This window comes from Pituophis catenifer, unplaced genomic scaffold (genome assembly GCF_029215685.1).
Source record: "Pituophis catenifer annectens isolate HBS135680 unplaced genomic scaffold, rPitCat1.0.hap2 SCAF_1, whole genome shotgun sequence".
In the NCBI taxonomy this organism is placed as follows: domain Eukaryota; kingdom Metazoa; phylum Chordata; class Lepidosauria; order Squamata; family Colubridae; genus Pituophis; species Pituophis catenifer.
This window is the reverse complement of record NW_027256881.1, coordinates 126,979,431-126,993,619: the sequence shown is the minus strand read 5'-3', so window position 1 is coordinate 126,993,619 and position 14,189 is coordinate 126,979,431. Positions and strand designations below refer to the sequence as shown.

At 34.9% G+C, this 14,189-nt stretch overlaps 1 protein-coding gene across 1 annotated transcript in view; it reads right to left on the bottom strand.

The window, feature by feature from the left end:
- CSMD1 (CUB and Sushi multiple domains 1) overlaps positions 1–14,189 on the bottom strand; it is a 1,157,523-nt gene that overhangs the window by 348,287 nt on the left and 795,047 nt on the right. Inside the window, exon 6 of the mRNA XM_070954938.1 lies at positions 7,621–7,733. Coding sequence (XP_070811039.1) covers positions 7,621–7,733 — 113 coding nt within the window. The remainder of the gene's footprint in view (positions 1–7,620; positions 7,734–14,189) is intronic.

The following is a 14,189-nucleotide window of genomic DNA, read 5'->3' as shown; positions in this document are numbered from 1 at the left end:
GACTGGATTAAAAATGAATATATATTTTTTGGGGCAGGGAAACGTTCTGTTTTGACTACATTTGAAATACATGAAGCACTAATTAAGGTTGACTTTCTCTGAGTTTTTAAAATCAGTATCTTAAATATAGGTGGGGAAGAAGCGGGAGATAGCAACATTTGGAAAGTTTCAGCCCCTTTTTCCAAAAGTCAAATTCATGTCTTTGCAGTTTTGCCAATTTAACTACCCTCCCTTCACATACACAAACACACAAAACTACCCCCAACTCTCAAGCAAACAAGTTTAAAAATGAAGCTGCAACTGAAGACACCTTCACAACAATGGCAGACTTGTGCAAAGAGTGTCTTGTAAGGCATGGCCAATTAAGTCTAGGCAGGTCCACAGCAGCTGTTCTAGACATGCCCAGAAGATAATCTACAAGAGTTAAGTTCTGTTACTTAAGAAAAGGGGCACTGGCTTCAGAAAGACTGGACCAATCTATTCATAAACCAAATACCTACAGCCACAAGCTTCCACAGAAGGCTGGATGGGATTAAAAAGAAGAAAAACAAGACTCCGAAAATCTACATTCCCCCACTCAAATTCTAAGGACAGGACAGGACCTTTAGGACATAACAGGATTTATCCACCACCATTAGAATAGCAAAAGACACAAGGCTCACTACATTGCACAACCCCCTGGAGCATCTCAATCTCAAAACACCATAACTCTGTAAAAATCCACTCACCCAGCCAATTCATCAGCCACCCCAGAAACATTCTGCTGTTCCTAAAGTTTCTGGAATCCAAATAAATGGAGACTTTCTTTCCATGCGGCCTGCCTCCATTTTATTTTCAGCCTCTTTCTCCTGGCTTGGAACCGAACAAGATTTTACTTCCAACAATTGAAAAGTGACTCCTAAGCCTACAAGTAATGATCCCACACTTCTGAGCCATGCAATCATGGAGTTATATAGGTAATCCCCAACCACAATTGAGCCCAAAATTTCCTTTGCTAAGCAAGACAGTTGTTAAGTGAATTGTGTCCCTTTTTCCAAACATTTTGCCACAATTGTTAAGCGAATCACTGCAGATATCAAGTGAATCGTGTGATTGTCAACTGAATCTGGCTTCCCTCTTTGACTTTGCTTTTCAGAGATGCCGGTTGGGAAGATTACAAATGGTGAGCACATGATGTCAGGACAGTGAAACTATCATAAATATACAACAGTTGACAAGCACCTGAATTTTGATCACATGACAATGCATGCAGGATTCGTCATAAGTCACTTTGTTCAGTGCTGTTGTAACTCCAAATGTTACTAAACAAATGGTTGTAAGTTGAGGACTACCTGGTCCTGCCTTATTATAGTAGGTTTTGCATTAAGTCTGAAGATCAAGAAAAATATACTTCAGAAATATATACTTAATATTATAATTATAATTATATTCAGAAAATATACTTAATTTTAATAAACCCAGAATCTCAATTTTATTTTATTTTGCATTATTTTAGAAACTTCAAAGCCTTAAAATATTAACATGGCAGTGATTCTGAGAGACAGTATGATAAAAACCCTTCATCATTGTCTAATGGCTTATGCATGTGACCAAGAAGAAGCTGATGGGTTCATTGAAATTACTCATTAAAATGCTTCTGCTGTAGATTTTCCAGACCCCAGGCCCTTTAGATCAACATACATATTTTTACGGCAAGCTGGATAAATTAAGGCTCAGAGAAAACACTTGTATTGAAATGACAACCTTCATATGTTGAGGATGACACTAATCCACTTTCAGTGATGAGGCTGAATTGCCTGTTACTTTAAAGAAGAAAAGTCAAACAGTTAGTCTGATCAGCTATAGGAAGATGTTGATCTTCTCACATTGAATTTTAAAATATTATTTTGCTTCCTAGCTTTTTCCTGAAAGTGTAAGGGTTTTTGTTTTGTTTTGTTTTGTTTGTATCAAATGAATGTTGATCAGTTGTGACAGGAATTGACCCACTGGTCACTTCACTATTGCAACATCTGAATTATCTCTGCCCAGCTGCAGACCTATAATTAAACCTTATGCACACAGGGATTTAAAGGTTTTAATTTTTTTAAACTAAATTTCATTCTTTTTTTTTAAAAAAAACCACCTTTGCTCACTTATGTTCATTTTTTATCATTGCTTGTTAGAAGGGTTTTGTGTGAATTTCCAGTTTAGAATAGAATAGAGTAGAGTAGAGTAGAGTAGAGTAGAGTAGAGTAGAGTAGAGTAGAGTAGAGTAGAGCAGAGTAGTAGAATAGAATAGAATAGAATAGAATAAAATAGAATAGAATAGAATAGAATAGAATAGAATAGAATAGAATAGAATAGAATAGAATAGAATAGAAATTTTTATTGGCAAGTGTGATTGGACACACAAGGAATTTTTCTTGGTGCATACACTCTCAGTGTACATAAAAGAAAAGATACGTTCATCAAGAATCATAAGGTACAACACTTAATGATAGTCATAGGGTACAAATAAGCAATCAGGAAACAATATCAATATAAAGCGTAAGGATACAAGTAACAAAGTTACAGTCATACAGTCATAAGCTGTAGATGGGTGGTGGGAACGATGAGAAGATTAATAGTAGTGCAGACTTAGTAAATAGTTTGACAGCGTTGAGGGAATTATTTGTTTAGCAGAGTGATGGCGTTCGGGAAAAAACTGTCCTTGTGTCTAGTTGTTCTGGTGTGCAGTGCTCTATAGCGTCATTTTGAGGATAGGAGTTGAAACAATTTATGTCCAGGATGTGAGGGGTCTGTAAATATTTTCACAGCCCTCTTTTTGACTCGTGCAGTATACAGGTCCTCAATGGAAGGCAGGTTGGTAGCAATTGTTTTTTCTGCAGTTCTAATTATCCTCTGAAGTCTGTGTCTGTTTTGTTGGGTTGCAGAACCAAACCAGACAGTTATAGAGGTGCAGATGACAGACTCAATAATTCCTCTGTAGAACTGTATCAGCAGCTTCTTGGGCAGTTTGAGCTTTCTGAGTTGGCGCAGAAAGAACATTCTTTGTTGTGCTTTTTTGATGATGTTTTTGATGTTAGCTGTCCATTTTAGATCTTGCGATATGGTAGAACCTAGAAATTTGAAGGTCTCTACTGTTGATACTGTGTTGTCTAGTATTGTGAGAGATGGAAGTATGAAAGGGTTTCTCCTAAAGTCTACCACCATTTCTACGGTTTTGAGTGTGTTCAGTTCCAGATTGTTCCGGTTGCACCATGAGGCTAGTTGTTCAACATACTCCCATCTGTATGCGGATTCATCATTGTCTCGAATGAGACCCATCACTGTTGTGTCATCTGCGAACCTCAGTAGTTTAACAGATGGATTGTTAGAGATACAGCTATTGGTAAACAGAGAGAAGTGGGGAGAGCACAAAGCCTTGGAGGCCCCTGTGCTAATTGTACAGGTATCTGATGTGATTCTGCTTAGCTTCACCTGCTGCTTCCTGTTTGTTAGGAAGCTTATGATCCACTTACAAGTGTGTTCAGGTACCTGTAGCTGGTTTAGCTTAGTTAGAAGAGTGTCTGGAACGATGGTATTGAATGCTGAACTAAAGTCTACAAAGAGGACCCTTGTGTAGGTCTTTGGAGATTCAAGATGTTGTAGGATGTAGTGCAGAGCCATATTAAAAGCATCATCTGTTGATCTATTTACTTGGTATGCAAATTGCAAGGGGTCTAAAAGTGGATCCATGATGATTTTCAAGTGGGACAGCATTAGCCTTTCAAAGGTTTTCATGACTACAGATGTTAGAGCAACTGGTCTGTAGTCATTCAGTTCGTTGATGGTGAGCTTCTTCGGCACTGGGATGATAGTAGAGCATTTGCAGCAAGAAGGAACATAGCATATTTCTAGCGGTTTATTGAAGATATGGGTGAAGACGGGGGCCAATTGGTCAGCACAGACTTTTAAGCAAGAAGGAATTATCTTGTCTGGGCCTGGAGCTTTTCCTGGCTTTTGTCTGTGAAATAGGTCTTGCACTTCCTTTTCTGTGATCATTAGGGGTTGTGAGCCCAATGGGATGGGGTCAGCGGTAGGAGGCTTGGCTGTTGTTGGTGTGTCTGAGATGCGGGTTGTAGATATAGGTGGCTGTAGTTTCCTTTCAAACCTGCAATAAAACATGTTCAGGTCATCTGCCAGTTGTTGATTTCCTTCAGCCTGGGAAGGAGGTTTGCTGTAGCCAGTGATATTTTTAAGAGTTTTCCACATGTTTGCTGGTTCATTTGTTGAGAACTGATTCTTTAGCTTTTCAGAGTAACTTCTTTTTGCTGCTCTGATCTCCCTTGTTAATACATTTCTGGCCTGATTGTACAGCATTTTATCACCTTTTCTGTAGGTTTCCTCTTTGGAGCGACATAGCTGCTTACGTTTAGCTGTGAACCAAGGTTTGTTGTTAACTGTATATTCGCAAGTTCCTGGTCAATACACATAGGTCTTCACAGAAGCTGACATACAGTATGATGTTAAAGCATCTGTGAGTTCATCCAGGTCTGCAGAGGTCTCTTCAAAAATATTCCAATCAGTGCAGTCAAAGCAAGCCTGTAGCTTTAACTTTGGCTCCTCAGTCCACTGATTTAATTGTTGGTTTTGTGGTTTTAAGTCTTTGCCTGTAAGCAGGTACAAGGTGAATCATGCAATGATCAGAGTGTCCTACAGCTGCTCGTGGTAAAGACCAATAAGCATCTTTTAGTGTTGTGTAGCAATGGTCTAAAGTATTCTTGCCTCTAGTGGGACAATTGACATGCTGAAAGTATTTCGGTAGCTCTTTCCTTAAGTTTGTCTTGTTTAAATCTCCCAAAATAATGGCCAGTGAATTGGGGTATTTGGCTTCAGCCTCCATAATTTGGTCAGCTAGAGTTTGTAATCCTTGTTTACATAGGCTTATGGTGGGCAAACGGTAAAATGTTAAATGGTAAAAAACATGTGGAGGTATTTAAATTTCAGACAAAGAAAAAAAAACATGCATCAAAAGTTTTGGAAGAAAGTGTGTTTTTAACTTTCAATAAAACACAACAGTGGTTTTAAAAAAAGTTCTTTTTTTCCTGCATTTAAGTTGCGATTTCAGAAAGAAAAAGGGCAGGTTGTTGTTGTTGTTATTATTATTATTATTATTATTATTATTATTATTATTATTATTATTATTATTATATTAAACAGGGGGAGGCTTTACTTATTTTGAAAGCAATCAAATTAGGGTTCAATCAAAAAAAATTTTTTTTCAATACAATGAAGTCCTAGTATTATCACAGTGCAATGCACTGAAGTGGATGGTTATGTTAAGAATTTTAGGGCTGCAAACAGCTTTTCCTAAAGAGATTAGATCCAGCAGAGTTTGTGCTCTGCTCACAATTGCTCCTCACAGGTTTTGGTTATTTACTTTGATGACACCACTGATTAAAAACTTCCATTACAAGGCACTATACATTAAAAGCTATTTATGTATTTAGATATTTTTGAAACTATAGACATTTTGGGTTTTTTTTTTTTTTTAAAGTTAGAGTTTATTTATAGTATAGAATACATATGAAAGTAACAATCAGAAAAAACAGAAAAGAGAGTGCAAGACAAAAAGAAAAGGAAAATAAAAGCAGTGACTTCCAACTCTTCAGTGCGATAACATATTAAGTATAGTTATAATCTCAATTTTTTGCTTTGCCTTTCTAGTAACTACAAGCCATTTTTACAGCTACAAGATTAATCCAATCCTCAAAACCTACAGTCAAAGTTTCATTTTTTTTTCTTCTGTTTCGAGCATAAAGTCCAGAAGCTATTTCCAAATGTAAACAAAACTGGAATCTTCTGTTTAAAAAAGTTGATTTTTAAAAAAGTCAGAATTATAGACATTTTGAAATTACCTATGGAAGCATTTGCTTTCTTTCTAATTTTCTCACTAAATTACAGTAATCACAAAAGTTGATTCTGAGAAATAAATTTCTCAGTTGGGAAAAATCCATCAAACTTCTGCTTATATATTATAGATCTATATGAAGAGTAAAAGCACTGAACTCATATTCCCCGATATAACAAAAAGTTACTATAATTACAGGTAGTCCTCAACTTACAACCATTCATTTAGTGACTGTTTGAAGTAAAAAAAAATGACATGAACGTTTTTCATACTTATATCCATTGCAGCAATTGCATGGTCACACAACCAAAATTCAGACGCTTGGCAACTGTCTCATATTTATGACGGTTGCAGTGTCCCAGGTCATGCAATTACCTTTTGCAACCTTCTGACAAGCAAAGTCAATGGGGAAACCAGATTCTCTTAACAACCATGTTACTAAGTTAACAACTGCAGTGATTCGCTTAACAATTGTGGAAAGAAAGGACATAAAATGGGGCAAAACTGACTTAAGAACTGCCTCATTTAGCAACAGAAATTTTGAGCTCAGTTGTGGTTGTAAATTGAGGACTACCTGTATGTGGTTTGGTTTGGTTTCTGCATCATGCTATGTGGCACGTTCCTTTTAGATTGGTCCATTATTCAGATCTTATATATTGTCAACCATGGTTTATGACATTATTGTGTATAAAACCATCCGACTGCAGTCTATTCAATAAATCTTGCTTAAGCTATGGTTTTAGTAAGATGCATAAACCTGGTCATTATATAAAATATGTAATGACCAGGTTACACATGTAGCATGTGTAAGTCTTTTTTTTTTTTAATCCAAAGAATTGGTTGTCCTAAATCCTCTTATTCAGGCCATCTTCACATTTCAACATCTTTCCAGCTTCCTCATTGTCAGTCCTCAACCCTCCAAATCAGTTATTTTGATGCCAACTACTGGCTTTTCCACATTTAAAAAAAAATAAAAAATCTTTAGAATAGTGGTTTGAAATACCAAGTAATTCAGGGAAATTATCTAATTCCTTTCTCGAACCACACTGAAATCAATTTATACAAGGTCTATATTTCTAGTTTAACACTTTGCTTGATCCGCTGTTGTGCCATCATCCACATGCATTTGAAAATCTTCCACATAAATGGTATGGAAGTTGTCATTTTACACCAGTCTTTGTAAACGTTCTTTCCAAAATACGCTACATTTTGGGAAGTTTATTTTGTGTTTCAGCGGAGACAAATGGAATAAAGAAATCAAAAACACCAAGTCGTTGTACTATTGACTAAGTTCAGATTACCAATTCTTTCTTACATAGAGGAAAAAAATAGAAACAAACATTATTTTTGCTGTCAAGAATAATGAGGAGTTTTGGAAAATAAGAAATAATGCTTCATCTGAAGAGACTTTTTGTTCTAACAATTTCTGCCTTGTACCTCTATGATTTGGCAAGAGGTTTGCAAGCTTTGCACAAAAAAGCCAAAAAAAAAAAAAAAAAGGATATAATGGTTTTGTCACGGGGATTAATTTTTAAAAGAAATACTGCAGAAATCCCAAGGGTCTTAAACAAATCTCAATCTCTGGATTCCACTTTTGGAGTGAGAATGGTTGTCGATCCATTTTTGCAAGGATCTGTTTATTTCCCAGGTGCATAAGTACAAAGGAGAGCATTTCAGTCTCAACATTTATTCTATCGGATTTAGAAAAACAGATTCTTTCTACTGATAGAGTCCTATGTAATTCTTACCTTGGAACTGAGCGTTAAATCCTTTCCGTCTGTGATTACTGTCAGAAGTGAAATGGAGCCGTAACCAATTTTTACTGCTGATAACAGGTGAAGGCAGATTCATGCCAGTCAACCTACAAAAAAAAAAAAAAAAAAAAAAAAGTGGTCACTTGAAAATTGTAAAGCAACTACCAATTTCATTTGATTATTTTGATAAAGCAAAGTTTAGAAAGCAATGCATATTCAGTGTGAACAGAGATAGCATTCAATACTATATTCTCAATATCTATGCATTATTCTGGACAATCCTGACCCCATTTATTGTACCTTTAATTATATATTTAAGTGATAAAGAAAGCATCTCATTTATACAAGCGCATTCTGGAAAATGTACCCACACTCAGCCAAATTTTGAATTTTCTAGTTCTCAAAATGAGACTTTAATCCACAAACAATCTAACTTTGTGTCTATTGTTAAAATAATTTCACATTATATTAAAGCAGGTCATTAAATGAACTGAAATATGTTGACAATATGCTATACAAAACCTATCTTTATGAACAAAATGTTTATTTGGAGAATATCTTAGTGAACAAATCAAACATAAAAATTACGAGCAAGAAGTTTGGAATACACCAAAAATGTTACTTTTCTGTTCATATTGCTAAACCTCCAATATGAGATTAATGAAACTGGTAATTCATATTGAAGAGGTGTAACATGAATTATAGATATCAATACAAAATGTGGCCCACAATTGTTGGCTATACGGGAAAGTGAAAGTTACTTTGCATTCAGTAAAAACTATGGAGGTAAATGTGTCTAGCAATCCTGAAAAAAAATAAAACCACATTTTGAAGAAAACATTTTATTTTAGCTTTAAGAAATCAGCACTTTTAGATTGGATCCAAAGAACTGTCTCTATGAAATAACTCCATCAAAAGCATCACAGTTGACTACTTGCATATAAACATATTCAGCAACAAAAAATATTGAAAAAAAAAAGTGATAATATATTAAACCAAACAAGACAACCATTTAGAGACACAAAAATGCTAAGTCTTTGCTATTGTCTATTAGTTGTCTTATTAAAGTCCAGAGTTCATTTATTTACTGGCTGTTTTTCATGAAGTAAAGGTTAAAATCATAAAGTGCATGAATATATAGGACAATATAAAATCAAGAATAAAATAGAACAATATAAAACATAATTTTGCCATGGAAATTTGGACTTTGTATGTATTGTTTTAAGCCTGAAAACTAGTAGTAGCTTCTTTTGCTTTACATAAATCTAAAAGGAAATGAATCATGTAGTTAAATTAAAGTTTGACCTTCAAGATATAATTTTATGTGTAATATTTTTAAAAAGTGAAATATTATTTTTTAAAAAATACAACCTTTATTGCATAAAGGGATCCTATTTAAAGAACGGGAACCCCGTATAATATTATTTCTTATGCTACTGTATATGACAGTTATCCTTGACTGGCTCTTAAATATTCAACAGTTTTGTATATAATTTTATTTACAAGGGTCAAGAGAGTGAGTTGTCAGATTGCTTTGTATTGTGGTAGCTTGTTTTTGTGTGTGTGTGAATGAAGGCATTGTGACTTTTAAACCATAGTTTACAGTTTAGAGTTATGTGTGATTGCTCAGTAATCAACAGTTAAAACATTGCATCTCAACTTCAAAACCTGACACACAAGAAGATAAAGAAATTTCTGGAGACATTCTTAGTTTAGCATGCTTCATCATTACATCAAAATAGGGTTTTTGTAAATGAGGAGATATTTATTTTATATTTAACACTCTTTCCCTCAACACCTCTTATTTGCATCCTTACACTTGTAAGATAAAAGGAAAATCAGAGTTGCTTTATGCATTTTTTTCTATGCAGCAAAAATTAAATAGTTCATGGAAAGACCACAGATACAATAGAACAGTCATAGCAGAAGAATGCAGCTAAATTATTGAAAGGTGATTGGTCATTTTGGAGGACGTATTCTAATTTTCCCTGAAATAGGAAATGACTTTGATGGACTCTTTGACTAGGATTAAACAGACCAGAACCCAGACCTTATATAGATTCAGTATGACCCTCCTTCACCACCAGCTATATGACAGACAAATAACTTCACAAATTCATAATATAAAGAATGGCAATGATGCACAATAGTGGTAATCAGAGGTGAAATGCTCTGAAGTCTGCTACGGGACCGGTTCGCTTTGCTACCGGTTTGCTTCGTGTGCATGCACGGTGCATGCCAAACGCACACTTTGCATGCAGGCGCACCGCAGGCGCTACCGTGAAGCACTGAAAAAGGAGGATTAGAAGCCTTTTCTGAGCCGGCAAAGGTAAGTAGAAAAGTAAGGGTGGGGGGAAAGCTGTGCCGTGTGATTTAGATTTGCTAGAAAGGAAGATTTCCTGCTTTCTAGTGAATATAAATCGTGCAGCACAGCTGATCGTCAGAAATACGGGTTTGCCCGAACCGGTAGCATTTTTTTCACTACCAATTCAGGCGAACTAGTCTGAATCGGTAGCATTTCACCCCTGGTGGTAATGCAATAAACTGCACACTTGTGAGTTCTTTGTTTCCACATATGGTTTCTCAATACAATGCTATGTTTCTTGCCCAAAATGGTTGCTAGTTGAGAGTAAAGAGCCCTTCAGGGAAGTTGTTGTGTAAAGAATTCCTTTCTTTCTTCCTTTTTTTTTTTTTTAACTTGGAGGACTTTTGTTTACTATATACTTGGCATTGTGGTTAATATAATGAAGTCATGACCTCCTTTGGCATCTGTAGGTGTATTGAACTCAATTCACAAATGCATAAATCTTGACGGGAATAATAACGTAAATCATATCCATAGGCTCTTTGCATGGAAAAGCCAAATATAAAACAGGCATTTTGCAAGCATCCCATGCAGATGAACCAACTCAGCATTGTCTGAACTTACTCCTTACATATTTCAATTTGTTGCTTTGAGTGCATAGTATAATGCGGGTTTAGGCCTTTTGTGTCCAGGAGTCCAAAGATATTTAAAATGTAAAATTCATTTTAAAGAATATTTTCTATTCTACTAAGGAAATTAAGCCTTCCTTAGTTGATTGATTTTTCCAATTTCATCCCAAAAGAGGCTTTTCTACTACTGTTTTCATTTTTGCAATCAGATCAAGATTTTTTGGGGCTCAGAATTTTTAGGTCTTATGGACATAATACATAACAATACATTCATACATAATACTAAAATGTGTGTAGTTGAGTACAATTTTATTGTAGGGACTTTAGAGTTACAGTCATTCCTTCAACCATAATCTGGATTCAGACAGGTCATGATATCTACAAGTAGTCTTCGACTTACGACAACAATTGAGTCCAAAATTTCTGTTGCTAATCAATACAGCTGTTAAGTGAGTCTTGCCCCATTTTATGACTTTTCTTGCCACACTTGTTAAGTGAATCATTGCCGTTGTTAAGTTAATGACATGGTTGTTAAATGAATCTGGCTTCCCCATTGACTTTGCTTTTCAGAAAGTTGTGCCCGGGACACTGCAACCATCATAAATATCAGCCAGTTGCCAAGCATCTGAATTTTGATCATGTGATCAGTTGTAAGTGTGAAAAATGGTCATATGTCACTTTTTTCATTGCTATTGAATGTGACCATTAAACAAATAGTTGTAAATTGAAGACTACCTGTACAATCTGTTATTCAAAAGTATTAAATTGTGTTGGTTTGAGCTCATGCTAAGCTCCAATCATGATTTGCTACTCACAACAGTTGAGTTCCTACAATATACCAAGCCAAAATCAGACAAATTACATGATTTTGTGTTATATGTGAAAACAGCTATACTCTACTTTTGTATGAATATGTTTCCCTAGGTATTGCTGGATTGTATCTCTTTTGATTTTGGGAGAGAGATGGAAAAGAGGGAAATAAAATATGTTAACTCTTATTCATTTAAAAAAGCTGTTTAATAATTTACTTGTAAATTCCCCCATTAAAAATTATAATATCAGAAAGAACTTCAGCCTGGAAAGTTTCTTCCTAACATGCATCTTAATGTTAGATTTTTATTTTCTTAATGTGAGAAAGTGGAGAGTGACCATTGATCACTGGGATCAATTAAACTTAAAACCAAACATGTTACCTCAACCCTGATGGATAAGAGTTTGCATATTCCTGGGTGTATTTGAAAACATTTTTCTTGAGGGCATCAGCATCTTCAATAGAAGAACTGCAACTCTCTGGTGGAACTCAAGATTTGCGTAGAAACATTCTTGAGTCATTTCCTGACATCTACACCTAGGAGACTATTTGCTTAATCACACAGATTGATAATGAGAAATGTTTCTTGCGCAGGGCCAAAATTAGTGACAATTTAATTGTTTATTTATTTGTCAAAACTAAGAAGCTACCAAAATCCTTGAGATCTCAGTGGGGGAAAGCAATACAACTGATAATTTTTTCCATAAGTGCTTTGTTCTTCAAAAGCAGTGTTAGAACTTTCTGTATCTTACCCAGTGCTATCAAACCTGACATGTGTGTCACCACAATTGGTTGAGACTTTCCAGCAGAGTCAAATTGGGCATTTTCTGAATGTTTTACGTACCAAGTCCAAAAGGTTTGGCCTCCCTGATCTAACCTTTTGTTTGGGTATAGGCAACTTTAGCAACTTTCGTAGTGAATTGTTGAGTGGTCTAGTTTTAATTCTAAGTGAGCTCTCCCTGCCATGTATGGTAACTTAAAACTCTATAATATATTTAATCTAAAAGAATAATCTTTTAATTATAATTAAATACATAATAAATTAATATCAATAATTGTTCTGTGTAATAAAAATTCCCCTGAATTGATTCTGTTGTCCTAGATGGTCCTTGAAACGAGATTGATATCCAGAATACATAACAGTCATGAAATTCACCGCAATTCCTAATTCGAAGTTGGCTTTTCGCAATTTTAATGAATACACTGAATATCTGTGTACAGTTGGACGTTACAGATCTAAACCTTTGTTGATGTATTTCATCTATTGCCTACTGAAAGTGGAACATTAAACTTGAGGATGTAACAAATTGATTTTTTTTTTATTGTTCCAAGAAAGGATACTAGCTTCAGGCTCTTAAGATGAAGCTACATGTGGCTTTACATGGTTTTTTGTTTGTTTGTTTGTTTGTTTGTTTGGGCAAGAATCTGTGTAATGTCCAATAAAGGTGGAAAGTGCCCATAAATTTAAAACACACTGAAGAACACAGACAGTTAAATCTTCATTTCTCCTGTTAGACAGTAAGTATAACTAAGGAGGAGTGCCTTCAGGCCAATGATTTTAAAAGACTGCTCAACTTGAAGATCTTGATGGGTAAGAATATTTTAGCAAAACACAAAACATTGCTGCTATTCCTTTCAGATCTGTTATTTGGATGAAATTCAGAAAGAAAGAACTTAAAGTATCAGACAATATTGGACAGCAGAACAGATATAATGCCAACAGATCTTTTTTCTACCTTGCAGAAAGAGGCAAACTGTCACATGCTTTTGGATGTACACAGTGCAAATTGGGTAAATATTGAATAGCAATAAGATAAGAGATGGAAGTGAAATAGGTCAGTACAACTAAACATCAATGCAAATCAGATCCCACCTCTTGCTGAATCAAAAACAAAACAAGACAAGACAAAGGTAAGGCAATCTTACGAATATCACCCATTTGTATTCCTAGCCTTGTTGTTGTTGTTAGTTGCAAAGTCGTGTCCGACCCATCGCGACCCCATAGACAACGTTCCTCAAGACCTTCCTGTCCTCTACCATCCATTCCTATCCTATAAGCTCATCAAATCCTGGATTTCTGAGATCGTACAATTTATTTACCAATTTAACATTTATCTCTCACAATGCTTAAAGTTGCTATCATCATCATCATTATTCTTCACTATACTAATACAATAGCAATGAACGTACATCATTATCCTTTCAATTATTTATAAGAATATATTTATGTTAACAAGTCAACCTTTTCGGTTTGCTTGTTTCATGTTACACTTTAATTCCTTTTTCATTCTATTTTCATCTTGGCAGACTATCTAAAGGAAAAGAGATGGTGTATGCATTTTTTTTTTTTTAATCTTGTTATAAATAGTGAACAGTCCTAACTTCTTTGTGAAAAAATCCTTTTGTGATCTAGTTTCTTAAGGGTTTTTTTTTTTTTTTAGCTCCTTTTGTTATTGTTGTTGCTTCTTGATCTGCCTCATGGCTTTTATATAATAGAGTGTTTTGGAGAACATGCAGGCTAACAAAGTAATTTGGACATTTTGATGGCTATAACTAAGATGGTTACTTAACTGGATTTTTCAAGTATTTATTTTTTCAATTTTATTCAGCAAAATTTGAAAGGAAAAGTAGGGTGTTAAAATACTCATATAATCCATAAAGTTCACAGCATTTTATATAGTGTATTAAATATGAAACTTTTAGTAACAATGTGGGAGAAAGGTGTGGCATAAAAATAAAACATTGTTATCAAAGTTATAACTAATTTGCCAACAGAATAGTGTCACAAAATAGTGATGTTATACATTACACTAGTGAC